Source organism: Panthera onca, chromosome A3, assembly GCF_046562875.1.
Source record: "Panthera onca isolate mPanOnc1 chromosome A3, mPanOnc1 haplotype 2, whole genome shotgun sequence".
NCBI classification, from domain to species: Eukaryota; Metazoa; Chordata; class Mammalia; order Carnivora; family Felidae; genus Panthera; species Panthera onca.
Window position 1 is genome coordinate 6,741,324 of NC_138341.1, and position 16,989 is coordinate 6,758,312.

Consider the following 16,989-nt stretch of genomic DNA (forward strand, 5'->3'; position numbering starts at 1 on the left):
GACGGGGACAGAAGGAGAGAAACTGCTTTGGTGAAGCCCTTTGCCCCGTCTGGCAAGCGTACTTTCTGGAAGACCAGGGAGGGCAGTGATGCCCTCAGCTGCCATGGCGGGGAGCAGCTTGGAGACTCCAGTTCTGTTTTGTGTTTCAAACCATCGTGCCCGCCCCCCCCCCCCCCCCCCCCCCCCCCCCGCACCGTGCCTTTGTTCTTTTGATTTGTATTTATATCTTTTATCTGTCCCGGGACCTTCAATGACTTTCATGTTTTATGAGTTCTTAGCTTCCTGGGGTCCAGCCTCTGATGGCCACTGATGGCCGTAATCAGAGAGCTTGGGGCCACACCGTCTCAGCCAGTCAGGTTGGGTTAGTGACATTCCTTTTTCTATTTCAGAGAGCTGTTTATTTTCCATTATATCTTTCTAACCACACAAGTCCTGCATAAACATATTTCAAACAGTACCAAAAAATGAGCCTGCCTTCACTGTCTTTTCTGTCTCTTCAGTAACCATTGGGATGGATTCATGTGTCTTCCAGGATATTGTTCTGTGTATATATTTGTGTATGGAAAGACACAATTTTGAGTATTTTTCTTGTTTCATCAGTTTCCTTGACGCATTTTTTTGTGCTCAGAGTTAAATCCTATTTGATGTGAAAACAACTGAAGAAGATAGCCGTGTAGGATATTGAAGTGCCTTTTAAAAATTTTTTCAAGTATAACGTACTCATGTTGATGATATGTTTAAAAGTAGAAAAATCCGCAAAGTCCCCCAACTTTCCCTGAGACAACAAAGATTATTTGTTTCCTGTATCTTTATATACGCAGTTTGTGTATACAATGCGACACTTGCTTATCCTCTCTAGTTTATAAAGTTTATCTCTTGCTTACAATTGAGTGTGTGTGCACAGGCTCGCAGGCTCAGTTGGTTCAGTAAATTACCTTGTACTTTCCTACCTCCCAAGACGGAATTTTGAGAAAGGTCTGTCGCATTTCGATCTTTGGAAGCCACTTTATTGTGGTTTTTTTTGTTCTTAGTGCCACATATACCCACGTGGGTCAGGATCAGCCACATGTACACGGGCCGGGCGTGGTGGCACCCCTCTCCCTGATGACAGCCCCCCAGGTTTGGACGCATCTATTGCAAGTACCTGCGATTGAAGACATGGTCAAGGTGCAGTTGGCAGTTGGGTGAGGGGGCTGGCTGTCCTCTGAATCAATGCTCACCTGGCTGCCCGCCCTGGTGCTGGCACTAGGCACAGAATCTGAGACGTTCTGAGGAGTAAACACAACGTGTTGGAGAAAAGTGAAAGAAGTCTGTCTTTTCTGGTTGCTGGTCCTCAAGGGTGGCCTGCTTTAGGAGTTGGCTGACCTGGGTTCTTGTGCACCTCTGTCTCCAGCTTACCAACTTGTGCTGTCTGCTCTCAGATGGCTCAGAAAGGGGACGAGGGGACCGATCTCTAGGTTCCTTTCACTCGTTGTGCGTGACCAAAATGCTGAGCTAATAAAGTGCCCTGTGAGGCATTGTCATTTTGGCAGCCTTTCTGGCTCTTCCCCCAGACTCTAGTTGATTTTAATTTCTTTTCCATCGAGAAGGCTTTAAATTTACTTTTATTCAGATTAGTATGCCTACACACACACGGAGATATAATTTATAGGCTGGTTATGAGCAAACACCCATCCAGCCATCACCTGTCCCTCCCTGACCCCTGGCCCCCGTCAGCGTTCCAGGAGCGCTCGCCTGCCTTCCCGTCAGCACCCTCCGAGGAGCCGCCGGCCCATCTGGGCCATCAACATCTCTCCTCGCTTCCGTTTGCAGTTGTATCAGCAACACTTACGTTCCTAAACAGGAACAACATCATCGAGTTTTTCCTACTTTCCACTTTTATGGTCGTATGCCGCCTGCATACTTTTGCAACTTGCTTCTTTTGCACAACATTGTTGCGAAATTCGTTTATGTTCTGGGTGGGTAATGTTTGTCCGTCTCCCTGCAGCGGTTCACGCGTTTTACCGTCACCGGGTATGTGGGTTTGTCCCGTTTTCGGCTCTTTCGAAGAGGGTCACGACCATCCTCGCCTTGTGGTGCAGATGTGTGTATACTCTGAGTAACCCCAGTTGCGTTAGAGAATACCAAGCGTGACCTTCTGGTGTGCCCTGATGCGTACGTGCCTCACGCAGCTTGATTTAGCTTCGTATTTACTTGATCCTAATTCTTCGTGACACCTGCTGTTCCCCAGGCCTCTGCTGTATTCCCGGGAGGAGGTAGATCCATTATCGCTCTGGCTCTACACCGAGCCTGCAGGCCACAGTGCATTGCTGCGCTTCCCAGAAGGCTTCTGGAAATATCTGACACTGTCATTAGTGTCCTGTGTTACTTCAAAAGTAATGTCAAGCGGGAGAGGAGACGAAGCTGCCATCTAGATGTCCGCGTGAGTCTTCCTTGGCAAAGCTGTCCTTGGGGGCACAGATCTGGGTGTCGCTTTGTTTTCTTATTGGGTCTGTGTCTTTCGAAAGTGTCATTTCCCCTCAGGTCAGCCTTTCCCGAAAGGAACGAGGGAGATATGACGGGACAGCAGAGTAGAACATGCCTCCCCGGCGGCCCAGACCGTGGTCTCCCGGCCTTTCCTCCCCCGTGGCAGCATCTTTGGGTTCCCAGGATGAAGCCGGCTGCTCTCCACCATTGCTGGCTCGGATTGAGAACTGGGGGGCCAAACTGGTCCCGTGCCAAGAGGAGACTGGGGTGGCCGATAAGATTGGAGAAACCTCTGTGTGAATCTCCTGGGCCGGGGGTTGGCGGAGTTCGTGAAGGGCCAGGCAGTGAACATTTTAGGCTTTGCAGGCCTAGAGGCAAAAGTGAGGGTCTCATATAGGTGCTTACATAATAAGAGGGAAAATAAATTTCCACAAGTTTGTTATTAACAAAGTTCAAAATATCGTATCTCTGGAGTATAACCCTTTAGTAACGCTCGTCTCTTAATCAGAAGAGGGGAATTCTGTCGGGGGAGATTTCTTCCTTGGGATTCAAAGCTAGTGTTCCCCTCCACCTCGTTGTCCTGTCGAGCGGAAACATTCACCTGTGCAGATCCTTAGCACGTGGCCGCGCAAAAACCGGCCCCCCGGTAGGTGCCCCCCCTGCCCCAGGCTCATCTCCTCAGACAGACCGTGGACTTGGCCTCCACCATCCAGCATCAGGACGTAGGTGCCTCTGAGCCAGGATGGACTTCCCTGTAGGCTCTGGGGACAGACACTACCTCAGCCCTCCAGAGGGAGAAGAGCTGTCACACGGTCACATCTGTGCGCTGCCCATGGGGGAAGGAGGGAGAGGCCCCCCTCGATGAAGCCAGGGGCTCCGGAGCGTTAGGGGATGGCGCACGGAGGGGTCTGCAGGAACAGAGGAAGAGCAAACAGGGGCTGCGTGTTTAGACCCGGTCGGTATGTCGTATGTGGCTACGGCTCCGGAGAAAGGTGGCGAGACAGGAGCTGGATTTTTTACTTGACTAAATTGTAGTTTATCTTCCATATTCCTGTGCGGCTGCCCTGTTGGACAGCACAGGTGTGAAGAAGGAAAGGAGTGAACGGTGTCGTGTCCCCTCCTGGGAGGGCTCCCCTCACGCCCCCTGCACCCTCCCGGGAGCCGGCGTCGGTGGACGAGCCGCAGAGACCACGGGGAGCTGCTCGCAGGAATGAACCAGAACCCTGGCCCTTCATGCAAGGGTCCAAGGGATCAAAGGAGGCGCTTTTAGAATGGTTGGAAACCGTTGTTTATTTTCCTCTAAAATATCTTGAGACACATCTCTACAGTCTTGTTTATGTGATAAATTTACCCTGTGAAACTTGTTTTATAAACTGAGGGTCAGCTGCAGTGGAGGCCCTCAGGATTAATGGGGTTTGGCCAGACGTTAGCTGTTGTGCCGGCCCCGCCTAGGTCCGTAGTGGCTGTTCAGCTTTTGCCTGTGTTTATAGTGTTTCCACACACATTCTGACCAAGGTGGCCGTTCTTTTTCCTCCTCTTTAGCTCGGGTAGTTTTGGGGAGGGCGGGTGTGGGGGAGCGCCACCGTTAGGGATCTCAGCCCGATTGGTGGACACCTTTGGTTCCTTGAGGCTCTCCAGTTTTGCTAGTTTGTTGTTTCAGGTTTCCAGTGCTGTTTTTATTTATAATTGACGGAAGACTATTTCTAGCACTCAGTCTTAATCATTCCGACTTCTCCTGCCCAAGCTTAATCTTAATTATCTGTAAATATGCTCCGTAATGAAGGGTGTGGTTTTGAGTGGGGAGGTAATTGCTTTTCCCTCTTGCAGTTTTAATTTAAAATTACCTCTCCGCCTACCTTACCTTTCTTTCCAGGCTCTTCTTAACAGACTGCAGAAAAGCAGCGGTTACCGTTTATCCACTCTTCCCCTGAGTTCAGGAAACAGCACATCCCCTTTAATAACAGAGGTAGAATATTCCATATGGTGGCCTATTTTTACAAGACTTTTATGCAGGAAAAGATCAGGGAGGGGTGTGCCCCACAGGACGACGTGGGAGGAAACTTGCCAGCGTTGAGCAGTGTTATGAAGCCTATCTCATCTGCGGTCGGCCTTCCGCACTGAGGTGTATAGGGCTAGTCTGGTCCACAGTTTTCTCGGCACAATTGAGCAAAAGCCCTGTGGACAGAAGATTGTTCTGTCCTTTGTGGGAGTGCCAGAGCCTGGAGAGCTAAACTCAGTTGAGGAGGCCGAATAGATCTCCCTGGGCACACACTGACTTTTCCAGAATGTCTGCCGCCCTGTACCAGTCCCATATGGCTTCCTAATCATGGGTCCCAGCCGGGCCCTTCCTTGTTGGGTATCCGTTCCCTGAGTCTGCTTCCTGCCTGCTCGGATCCATTGTTCCCACTGTGGCTTGAGTGACCTTCAAGTACAGCTCTCCATTCTCCCCTGCCTGAGAACCTTCGGTAGCTGCCCGCTGTCTGCAGGCTCAGCCGGATACCCTTGCCAGCCTCTGTGTCCCTGCCTGCCTTTCTGGTCTCACGGTCACGGACGGAGCTGCTCTCTGAGTCCCGTCCCGTGTCAGCTTTGTGCTGGGCACTGGGGACAGAGCGGAGAGCGTCCTGCCCTTACGGGAGATCTCTGAAAAAGGTAACAAGAGACGTAAAATTAATCGTATTAATATCTTCTTTAACCTAACATGTCCAAAATACTATCATTTGACTGTGTGGCGCTGGCCGTATTTCCAGGCTCAGTGGACACGCGGGTGTTGTAGGTACGTTGGCTAGGAAGCGCGGGTCTTGAGGTGAGCGGCACAAATGGAAAAGCCGTTACGTGAGAGTCCTGGGCTTCTGGCTTTGTGTTTCTCTAGGGCATTATCCTGCTACATCGGGAACTCCATGCAGGCATGGGCGTGGCCGTTTTGCTCACCTGTTGTGTCTGGGACACCTCGCTTAGTACTTAGCACATAGTAGGTCCTCACTAAATTTCATCAGGCGAACTATTGAGTAAGCACAGGGTTACGGGGAAAGTCTGGGTGAGTACCTAACCTGTCTGAGGAGGCTTTCAGGAGGAGGACCTGCCTCCAAGTCAACTCGCAAAGCCGGGGTAAAACTAAGGGGTCAAGAGGAGGCAGGGAAGAGCACACAGTGTTAGAAATAAAGAGGAGGAAGAAGGTTGGGAGGGGCTGCAGGAGTTCGTTGGGACGGAACTTCCGGTGCGCTTGGGGCAGGGGTCCAGAGACGACGCTGGAGAAGTAATGGGGGCCAGATCGTGAGGAGGTTTTAAAGCTGCTACGGAGTTGAGGCCTCATTCTGGGGACGTGCGGAAACAGCGCCAGCGTCGTGGGCTGGGAGTGGCCCCTCGGACTCGTGTTCCGCGCTTCTCTCCTGTGTTTTCTCCGTTCACTCCTCCTCCCAGCCCGCAGAAAGGGCTTCATGAGATTATTGGCTGACTTCTGTTACCGTGTAGGCTAACCGGGCTGGGGGGCTACCTTCTGCTGTCTGTGGGAAGCTTCAGGAGGAGGAGCAGGCTTAATTATTTGAGTGCAGTGGCGATTCCCGACCGAATTCTCTCCAAGTGCTGGAGTAGATGTCGATTAGATCGCATGTGTTTTTCAGTCATGGCCCTTCACGTGGGGGTCGGGACCTTCCACAGCTGTGATGAGTGCACCGAACTGTCGTACTCTCTGACATGCGGTCGATAAAGCTTCGGGAGCCAGTGTTTCTGACACAGCCCTGAGCAGATCCGTCCCATCTTCTTGCGGCCCCTGGTAGAACCCAGCAGGTCGGTGTGCACGCTGGAGGGCCCTGCCTGCTGGGTGGCAGACTGGGGAGTAGAAAGTGATGAGTCTTCGGGAGAGAGTTCACTGGTTATGTACTTTTTCCAAATCCCTTTTCACATCTCAAGGGAAGGTCTGGAACGGATGAGAGATGACCTAGGAAAGTAAGAGCTAGCTCTCTACGAGAAATTTCGACATCTTTGTGGCCGTTCATGCCTACCTCTTCCTCCAGTATGTCAGAAAATAATGCTTTTTAAAATACAACTTCTCGGGGCGCCTGGGTGGCTCAGTCGGTTGAGCGTCCGACTTCAGCTCAGGTCATGATCTCACAGTTCGTGAGTTCGAGCCCCGCATCGGGCTGTGTGCTGACGGCTCAGAGCCTGGAGCCCGCTTCGGATTCTGTGTCTTCCTCTCTCTCTGCCCCTCCCCTGCTCACACTGTTCTCTCCCACCCCCCAAATAAATCAAACATTTAAAAACTAAAATACAGTTTCTCTTTTTATTGTAACCACTCTGTCAACTGTCTGCTGCCTGGTGATCATTTTTCTATTTAATAATTGTCAGCACCAATCACATCTGTTCTTAGCCTCTGCTAAAACAGTCCTTGTCGCTTTTGAATAGGACTTAGGATGTTGATGTGGAAGGTGATTCGGGAAGCCTGGCAGGGAAGGACTGTGCTGTTGCTCTGAGGCCGTGTGCTCTGTTTCTGATGACAGTCTGTTGCAGGGTTTTGTGATGAAATCTCACGATGAGTACTAATAACGTCATTGAGTGCATACCAGATTTGGGGCTCAGCACTCGCTCTGGAGTTCTTAGTTTCTTTACGGTAGCCTGCGTGATGGGTGTCACCATCCCAGGTTACAGATGCTCTCTTCCGCCTGTCACCACTGAAAGTGACACGTTGCTCTTCTGGGGTGTTCAGTTGGGTTAAAGGGAAATCTGACGCCCGTGCCTTTTGTGAAAGTAGAGCTGTAATTCAGACTCCTGATTTGGTCAGTCACTGAGCAGGTATTCCGTGAGCACTTACTACGTGCTAGGCGTCATGAGGGCCGCATGCTACCGCCGTGTAGTGGTTGGTCTGTTAAGGTGTGATAGCAAATGGAGCGTCATAGAGGAATATTAAAGACTGTAGGTGTGTCTAATTAATCATTCAACCCGGCGAAGTAGGAATTGTTATCCCTGGTTCTGGAAGAGAAATCTAGGCTAGAAAAGGGCTAGGCAGAACATGCCTTCCAACCCCAAACAAATTCCTGTCTGGGTCTTTCCAAATCCAGAGTGGGTTTGCCTCCCACCAGACCGCGCTGCCTCTGAGTGGGGGGGCGGTCTGGCCTGCGCATTGGCGGTCTTGCCAGGGTGGGGACACACTTGTGACAGATCTGCCTCCCCGCCCCCCGTCGCTCCTCCCCCTGCTCCCTGTCCTTGGCCTGTGTCCGGAAGGAGCCCCTGGCAGGCTCCCGAGCCTTGCTTGTTCACAGGGAGGATTGGGGCTTGGTGGGAGTGGAGTTGGTCCGGGTTAACTCTTAACTCGTATGGGGATGACTCCGTCTTCACGCTGAGCCGCACGCTGGGGCTTTGTGCCACGGAAACAGTTCCGCAGGGGCCTCCAGAGTGACTCTCACGAGGCCATTCTCTGATAGTCGTGATCTGAGCTCAAACACGTTTTAATTAATCTACTTCTCTATGTTTTAGGCTTTGGACGTGGACCGGATGGTTCTTTACAAAATGAAGAAATCCGTGAAAGCAATAAATATCTCTGGGCTGGGTGAGTACACATCCTTTCCTAGCGGTTTCCTTGTGCAAATCCTCACGTTAGCGGTACTGGTGCCATGATGGTGATCACCATTGATGAAACCAAACTTTTCTTCTAGGCGTGTGCATTATCAAGTTGATTTGGGATATTTAGCTTTTAGGAGTGTGTTTCGTTCTATAAATTGTCAGATCTGGCCTGGTGGTTCACCTTCCACCCCCAACCATCTCCTGCGCTGCCTCCTGTTCCCTGAAGTGCAGCTGGGTTTTCCGTCCTGCATGAGCCAACTTTGTCTGACTGGTCAGCAGGAGCGCCGGCCTCATTCCAGCCTCCGTTGTGTGGTCTGTGTGTTACTCATGTCAGCGCGGCCCCTCCGTTGCTCTTCTCCAGTCCTCGGCCTTCTTGTTTTGGATACCGTTAACGTAAAAGCACAATCAACTGCTCCAAGTAACGTCTGATCGGGACTAAAACTTTTCTTGAACCGTGAGTTCATGACCTGAGCTGAGATCAAGAGTCAGATGCTTAACCGGCTGAGCCACCCAGGTGCCCCGAAAATAATTTTTTTAAGTCGTTAAGTGACAATGTGGTTTCCCCCAGAAATAAGCAAGTGGCAGCCTTGGAGGACTGGGGGTTGTGAGGGCTCCCAGAGAGGCTGAGCGAGGTGATGGATGGCAGACAGCACGGCTGGCCTGTGGGCGAGCACACCAGTGCTAAGTGGGGCAGAAACACTGCCTTTGTCCACGGCTGGTGGCCTGGGAGGAGGGGGTGAGGGGGCCCAGGGTCTGCACCTACAGAAGCAGTCAGCCCATGGATAGCCGTACATCGTCCCCTTCCCCCTCGTGGTGTTTCCCTTTACGACAGTAGTGAATAGAGTAGGAGGACAGGGAATGCCAGAGGGCTAAGAGGAAGGAGGGCCACAGAAGGGTCTGGAAGTGCCTCTTGCACCCAAGCCTGCCCCCACCCACGTCCGGCCATTGTGAGCACCAGCTCCAGTAACTGCTTTCGCCTCCCTCAGGGAGGGCAGTGCAAGCCAAGATTGAGAAGAGGCCAGTAGGGAGCCTCAGCTGCAAAGATGATATTGCAGTCAAGAATTGCCAAGGACGTTTAGGAACAGATTTCACAAAAGACAGGCAAGAACTATGTTGAAAACTACAAAACCGAATCAAAGACCCAGATAAACGGGAGAGGTGTATGATATACCTGGGTTGGAGGACTCGATATAGTTACTTTGTCTTTTCTCCCCACATTGATCTCAAGATGCAGCACAATCCTAATCAAAATTCCTGCAGGAGAAATTGACAAGCTGATTCTAAACTTTATGTGGAAACACACACAGGACCCAGAAAATGCCAAGCAATCAGGGTACAAAAACAAGTTGGAGAATTTCAACCATCTGACTTCAAGTCTTGTGAGATAGTCGTGATCTAGACAGTGTTGCTGATGGGGGGGCCAACAAAGAGATCAGTGGAACAAAAGACAAAGTGTAGGGGTGCCTGGCCGGGTCAGTCTGTAGAGCGTGTGATCCTTGATCTCGAGGTTGTGGGTTCAGGCCTCATGTTGGTTGTAGAGATTACTTAAAAATAAAATCTTAAGGAAAAAAAAAAAAGCCTGGAAGTAGACCCTTATTGAGATGTTTCTGCTTGTCAGCATGTTGCCAAGGAAGTCCCCTGGGGAAATGAAGGTGTTTCTAGCACGTGGTGCTTGAGCATCTGGATCTTTCCATCAGAACAAATGAAGTACAGCCCTCTCTTCTACCCTACACAAACAGTAATTCAAAGTGGATGATAGATTCACCTGTGAAAACTAAAACTAAAAGTTGCTTAAAGAACACATAGGAGAACATCTTTACAACATGGGGTGGGCAAGGCTCCTTGGATAGAACACAGAAGGCAATATGGCTTCAAAGAAAAAAATCGATAAATTAAACTTCATCAAAATGAGACACTCCTACGTGCTCAAAAATGCTATTAAGAATAGCCTAACATTTGACAGGCCCCCAATCAAGAAACTGAAGAGCTCACACTTGAGGAAACTAAATTAGAACAGGACTTTAAAATAGGAGTATATGATTAACACCCTTAGAAAGGCAAAGGAGGTTATTAAGTTACTGAAACAGAAAAGGTACTAGTGAAAAAGAACCAGCGGAAGGCTTGGAAGTAGAAAAACATGTAATTGTTGAAATAAAAACTAAGATTTGCTAAATGTTTAGCAGGCTGTACACATAGGAAAGGGGGAGGGTGGTCTGTGAGGCCCCCTGTTGCCAGAACATGAGCTAAAGGGATGGACGCTGTAAAGTAAAACTCAGGAGCCACAGAAAATAGATTCAGAGGGGTCACTATCAGCATCCACCCGAAAGGACTTCCAAAAGAGGGAAGAGAAAATGGAAAAGTGGGGGCACCTGGGTGGCTCAGTGGTTGGGCATCTGACTTTGGCTCAGGTCGTGATCTTATGATTTATGGGTTCCAGCCCCCCTTTGGGCTCTGTGCTGGCAGCTCAGAGCCTGCTTCAGATCCTCTGTCCTCCTCTCTCTCTCTACCCCTTCCCTACTTGTGTGTGCACGTTCTCTCTCTCTCTCTCTCTTTCAAAAATAAATAATGAAGAAAAATAAAAGGAAATTTTTGAAAAAGTAATAGCTGAAAAATTCTCAGAACTAAAGAAAGATTTAAGATCTCAGATTGAGAGAGTCCACTGAAATTCTAAGGGAAACAGATTATACACACATGTATATGTACCTACAGTGTATATGGTGTGTATGTGTGTACGTATGTCCCTGTGCATGTATATATATAAAAAATATTTGGGGGAAATGTGCTAAAAAATGATTGCTTTAGCATTTTGGCTTTATAGATATTTTTCCTCCTTTCACTTTCCATATTTCATATATTGTAATGTATTGATGTTAAAATGATTAGACAGGTATTAAGTTGTTTATGGCTAAATTCCAAATGGATGTGAAAGAAATTCAAGAAAGCAAAGAAGAGGTGGGAGGGACTTAAGTGGTTTGTGACCGAGCTTGTCCTGACTGAATTCGAAAGCTTTTTGGACCTGGACTTTGTGGCCCTCGCCGTTGTGCCCTGGGGCAGCTCGCTTAGCACTTTGCAGCCCTGGTTTCCTTGGCTCTGAGATAATCCAGTTGGGTTAGGATGCAGATCGGTGGTCCTCAGCCAGGGTGGTCTTGCACCCCCCGTTTGGTATGAACACCCGAGAGGTGCGTGTGCGCACGTGTGGGGGCCTCGTGCGCGTGCCGTTGGCACCTTACGGTAGAGGCCAGGGATGCTGCTGAAGGTCCTACAGCGCACAGGACCGTTCCCAACAATGAATTAGCTGGCCCAGAGGGTCATCAGTGCCACAGTGGAAGGCCTCGTCCAGATGTGCTTGAGTCCTCTGCGGCGTATAAAAAACAAAGCAAAGACAGAAGCCACCATCTTTAGCTTGCCTTTGCGTAAACATTGATTGGCTACCTGACAACTGCTGATTTTATGCAAGAAAGAAGTGGAATTCGGACTATCATTGGCTAACATGAAACTGGAAGTAAACACACGTAGGAAATTAGTTTCTATTTAAAAGGAAATAACAAAGAGCCTAAAACTCCTCACTTAACTCCACACCGAGCTTTACTGAAACAAATGTCTGACTATCCAAACTGGTCACCTGCCTTTAACTCTTCCTGGACAAAGTCGGGGAACGGGGAGGAATAATGATCATTTGTATGTTTTGGAACACTTACTACAAACCTTGTGCTTTCTATACATTATGCTAGTCTTTACAAACTGTTCTCATTTTGTGAACGAGCAGTCTGAGTTCAGAGGGCTCAGCGTCTTCCCAGGATGCTCCGTGGAACTTCGCTTGTTCCAAGAACACAGGACTGTGCTCGGTAGGCCGCTCTGCTTGGAGGCAGCCACACGTCCTCAGTGGGTCTGGCACGCTGACCGACTGTCTTCAGGATTTCAAGAAACCACTCAAAGATGGTTGCTCAGCTCTGTTGACAAACAACAGATCTCAAACAGTATCTCAAGAGAGTTTTTGCTTTTTTACTGCGCTCACTTGGGCTTTTGAGTTTATGATTTAAGGCTAGTTCAAAAAAGGTATTTTATAATCTGATCAGGTTCAAAAGTGATTTTAAAGTCATATGTCGAGAAGGCTGTTCTGATCACAAATAAAAATGGAGCGCTGAGCTTCTCGTGCAGACGTTGGCCGCGTGACTGCCACCAGTCCTGAGAAGGACATGCGTGTCCCCATAGGCCGGCCCAGTGCTGTGCCTTGTAGCTTTAAACAAGCATAGAGGGAGGAGGCGTAAACACATTGGTGTCAGGAAGCAAGACTGTATGAATTTAGTAACACTCATGTCTCATCTGCCTTTCTCACCTCTGTTGTTGAGCGTGGGCCACAAACCCCCTTCCTTTACCTGCCCCAGAGTCATTTTCTAAAATAGAGCCTAGTGGGGGCCTCCGGGTGGCTCAGTCAGTTAAGTGTCCGACTTCGGCTCAGGTCATGATCTCACGGTCTGTGAGTTCGAGCCTCGTGTCAGGCTTGGTGCTGACAGCTCAGAGCCTGGAACCTCTTCGGATTCTGTGTCTCCCTCTCTATCTACTCTTCCCCCACTCACGCTCAGTCTCTCTCTCTCTCTCTCAAAAAAATGAATAAACATTAAAAACTAAAGTTAAAAAAAAAATAGAGCCTAGTGATTCCACTTCTCTGCTCAGAACTCTGCGGTGTTTTCACATTATCCACTTTGATGTTTATGAAGGGGAGTTGCAGAGCCTGGGAGAGATGAGGGAGGCCTTCATGGGCTAGAATCTTAGGGAAATTGGGGTAAAAGCACAGGTAAGCAGGTGTCTACTCCGGCAGGACTAGCTGAAGATTTTAACATGCTAATGTGGATTGTGAGAGGAGATGTCTTAACCTTTTCCAGATTTGTTTGCTTATGAAATTGCCACTGACTCCCTTCCTCAATCCAACATAAGCCTCCACTTAGTTAAGCACAGCAGAACACCAGATGCAGACCGAGCCCCTGCCCCCCCCCCCCCCGGCCCCCCTGGCCCCAGGCCACCTGTCCAGGGGTCCCTTCTCTGTGCCTGTCTTTGGAATAGCTTGAGTTTCCCCCAGCATGCCAGTATTTGTGCCTTCTTCCCTTTGCACATTCTCTTCTGTCTGCTCGAAGTGACATTTTGCCACTTTATTAGAGGAAACTGAGGCGTGAGCAAGTTGAGAAGTTGGTTCTGGAATTTTAACATTGTACTCTGGGCACCCAACCTGTGTCCTTCCAGAGGTGCCACACAGCAGGCTGTTAGCCTGACCTTGGGGGACCTCCTATTTCTGTGATCTTTTTTACCCATCTAATAGATCATGCCAAGCTTGAGTTATGATAAGGCCATGAGTCTGAATTATTTTGAAGTCAGAGTACTGATCCTGAAGTCTTTATTTCAGGGCAGTGTTGTCCTGCTTCAAAAAAGTCACCTGAGGAAACCCTATGCCTTTTCCTGTGATGCTGCTGACACTGTTCACAGCATTTTGGAAAACTCTTCTCTAGAACTGCTTTTAGTAATACATTCTCTTGAATATTTTTGGTAGAGGGGTGTGAGTAAGGATAGCAGTAGACATCAGAGATCAGTGGGGCGCATTCTGGATAGGATTAGCCGTGGGCGACCACGGTCGCTCAGGAGCAATGTGAGTGTGCACTCCTTCTGCCTCTGGGGGCAGGTAGTTCCCAGTTCCAGATCCTTGGAGTGCTTAATGTCCTAAGGCAGCTGCTTGCTGAGGAAGACCACTCATTTCATGTGTGATTGAAAGAACAACAACAAGAACTCACCATTTATGCCTGATCCTGCCACATACCTTTCCCATCTTGCGTTCCTTAATTTCTCTGAGGCTGGGACTTCCCTGCCTGCTTTCCTGATTGGTCATGGATTGGCCCCATCTGACCTCTAACTGATCTCCAGCTGTCCCCAGTGTCTCTGTTCCGGGCTGGTTGACCTGTCCCTGCTTCATCAGCATGTCATGACCGTATCTGTCTTTGCATGCTGTCTGCCATCTGGCCCCATTCCCTGTTCCCTCCTGACCCAGGTACCTGTTGAAAACCTCCCCACCCTTCCCCACCCATCTCCATCAAGCCGACACCGGACCCGGTGTAGGCCTTCTTTAGTCTCTTGTATTAGTCTTCCATGGCTGCCACGACGACTTGCCATCAACGGAGTGCCTTAAATGATAAATTTATTTCTTCCCTTTTGTGGCCATCGCTGAAGCCCCAGGGGCCAAGATGAAGTTCAGTCCCTTTGTGACTTCTGACCGGACCAAGAACTGTAAAAGGCATTTCAGTGCACCTTCCCGCGTTCACAGGAAGATGCTTCCCTTCTTTCTATAGAGCTGAGACAGAAGCACAGTGTCCGAGCTGTGCCCGTCCACAAGGATAACATAGTGTGAGGACACTACAAAGGTCAGCAAACTGGCAGAGTACTCCAGCTCTACAGGTAGACGTATGTTATCTGCACCCAGCACGCACACGGTGGTCGGAGAAGGCGAGTGTCAACAGCTGTCCGTGTGGCCTTCACCCTGGCGAGGTGGTTATTGCTAGACTGACACTGGACAAAGACCACAGAAAGATCCTGGAAAAAGGAGCGTAAAGCCAGATCTCGCCAGGTAGGAAAGGAAAGGAGCATATAAAGGGAGGAAACAACTGAGAGGATGCAGGAATAAAGTGATCTGATACACAGCTTTCCGCAAAAACTTGAAATGAACAGGAAACCGACAAACGTATCTCAGGGCTCTGGAGGTCACGAGTCTGAGACGGGTCTCATGGGCTGAAGTGGGGGTGTTGGCAGAGCTCCTTCCTGGAGGCCCAGGGGACAGGCGCTTCCTTGCCTTGTCCTGCTTTCAGAGGCTGCCTCCATTCCTTGGTGTGTGGCCTTCCCTCTTCAAAGCCAGCGATGGCCGGTAGAGTCTTTTTCACACCCTGTCGCTGTGACTCTTAGTCTGCACAGGCTGCCATGACAGAACACCACACTGGGTGACTTAAACCACAGACCCGTGTGTCTCGTGGTTGTAGAGGCCGGAAGCCTGAGAGCATGGTGTCCACACGGCCGGGTTGTGGTGAAGGCTCTCTCCCTGGCTTGCAGACGGCTGCCTTGGCTCCGTGTCCTCACGTGGTGGAACTCGAGGATGCCCATCGGGAGAGCCCCACCCCGGTGACCTCATCCAGACCTCATTATCTCCCAAAGCCCTCCCTCCGCATACCATCACGCTGGGGGTGGGACTTCAAGATACAAGCGTAGGTGCAAGGAGAACACGGCACAGTTTTGTCCGCAGCCGATACTGAGTCCTCTGCCTCCCGTTTGCACAGGTAAAGATCCTGTGGTCACACTGGGCGACGCTGATGACCCAGGATAATCTCCCCAGCCCAGAGTCAGCTGATTCACAACTTATAAATTTCACTTGCAACCTCAATTCCCATTTGTCAGGCAGCAGGACATCTAGGAATTAGGTCCAGGGATTAGGGATAGGTCCAGGGATTAGGAATAGGTCCAGGGACTTGGAATAGGTCCAGGGATTAGGATGTGCGCATCTTTGGGGCGAGAGCAGACATTCTTCTGCCTTCCACACCTCACCTCTGAATTCTGAGTCTTGCAGTTGAATCCGTTTTGACTCTCGTTTAGCCAGAAATAAGAGTACCTAATAAACAGGCATTATTTACCCTTTAAATTCTGCTCTTTATTATTCTCTAATAGTTCTATGTCTGTTGACCTCTGCTTCTCAATTAGAAGGCAGGTCCTTGAGGTCACTGACCAATTCTTGGAGGCAGTGTGGTTTAGGGTAAGAGCACACAGGTGTTACAGTCCAAGAAGCCTGGAACAAATTCACGTGCCACTCGAAAAGCCTGTGGCAGGAAAATTGCCTAATCGCTCTGAGCCTCAGTGTCTTCATAGGTGAGACTGGGAATCTTAATATTTTAAAATGCTATTAATAAAGATTAACCGAGGTGACGCAACAGAAGTGACAGATCTGGTTCCGGGCACATGGTAAGCATGGCAGCCGCGAATATACTCCCTGAGTGTTCTTGCACAGAGCCTGGCACGTCCAGAGCAGGTGCCCAATAAATACCCATTTGTATGTGACCGTGTTTCCGCTGCGAGTTCTGAGACCGTCCTCTTACAGTTTTGGATGTGAGCGGTGTACATGATGGTGGCAGAGTGTGTATTCTGCTGTGTGAGGATTGATACAGATTTATGTACAAGGGGGATTTGAGATGCCTTAGAGACACCAGCTGTGTTTTTACAGCCAGGGAGCTAAGGATGGGTCTTACTGTCTCACCATGGACCTACACTGTAACCTCAATATTGCCTCTTGGTCTGCAAAGCCTTTAATATTTACTCTCTGGCTTTTTAGGAGAAAGTTTGCCAACCTGAGCATTAGAGTAGTGGTTCTGAAACTTCAGAGCGCCCCAGAATCCCCTGGAGGTCTTATTAAAACACGGGTTGCTGGGTGGCCCCGCCTTTAGAGTTTCTGGTTCAGTAGGGTGCAGGATGGAGCCTGGGAATTTGCCAATCTGCTGAGTTCCCAGGTGACGCCGAAGCTGCTGGTCTTTGAGAATAGTACCACACGTGTGCATACACACACACGCTCTCACACACACGACTTTGAACGTTGGACTGAGCCAAAAGGGTATCAAGTATGTCCCTGTAGATACAACACAGTAGCAAGTATATTATCTTCACTCCCATTTTTCAAAACAGATGACCAGCCAGCCAGCTGTATTTTCTGGTACATCTTATGTACAGGTTTGCAGAAGCGCTTATTATAATGGTTTAATAACTTTATAACTTATTATAATGTTTGTTGAGAAGCAGTGTCTATGGTAATTTCCCCCCTCATGATAGACTGCTACTGACCTCTTAAAAACACCCAGTTTACATTTGTTCTAAAACTTTTCTTAGTCTAAAATTTCCCAAGCTCTGTTTTAGTCCAGCGGTGTTTTCAGCTCCCCCAGTGGGAAGTTGAAGCGAGCG

The 16,989-nt window shown here is 49.4% G+C and overlaps 1 protein-coding gene and 1 pseudogene across 4 annotated transcripts in view; both read left to right on the top strand.

Annotated features, from left to right (window-relative positions):
* ASAP2 (ArfGAP with SH3 domain, ankyrin repeat and PH domain 2) overlaps positions 1-16,989 on the top strand; it is a 170,904-nt gene that overhangs the window by 54,152 nt on the left and 99,763 nt on the right. For all 4 annotated transcript variants that reach the window (XM_078445000.1, XM_078445001.1, XM_078445002.1 and 1 more), the window contains exon 2: positions 7,933-8,005. In XM_078445000.1, the coding sequence (XP_078301126.1) occupies positions 7,933-8,005 (73 nt within the window). The remainder of the gene's footprint in view (positions 1-7,932; positions 8,006-16,989) is intronic.
* LOC144615836 (large ribosomal subunit protein uL24 pseudogene) lies at positions 14,162-15,614 on the top strand (annotated as a pseudogene).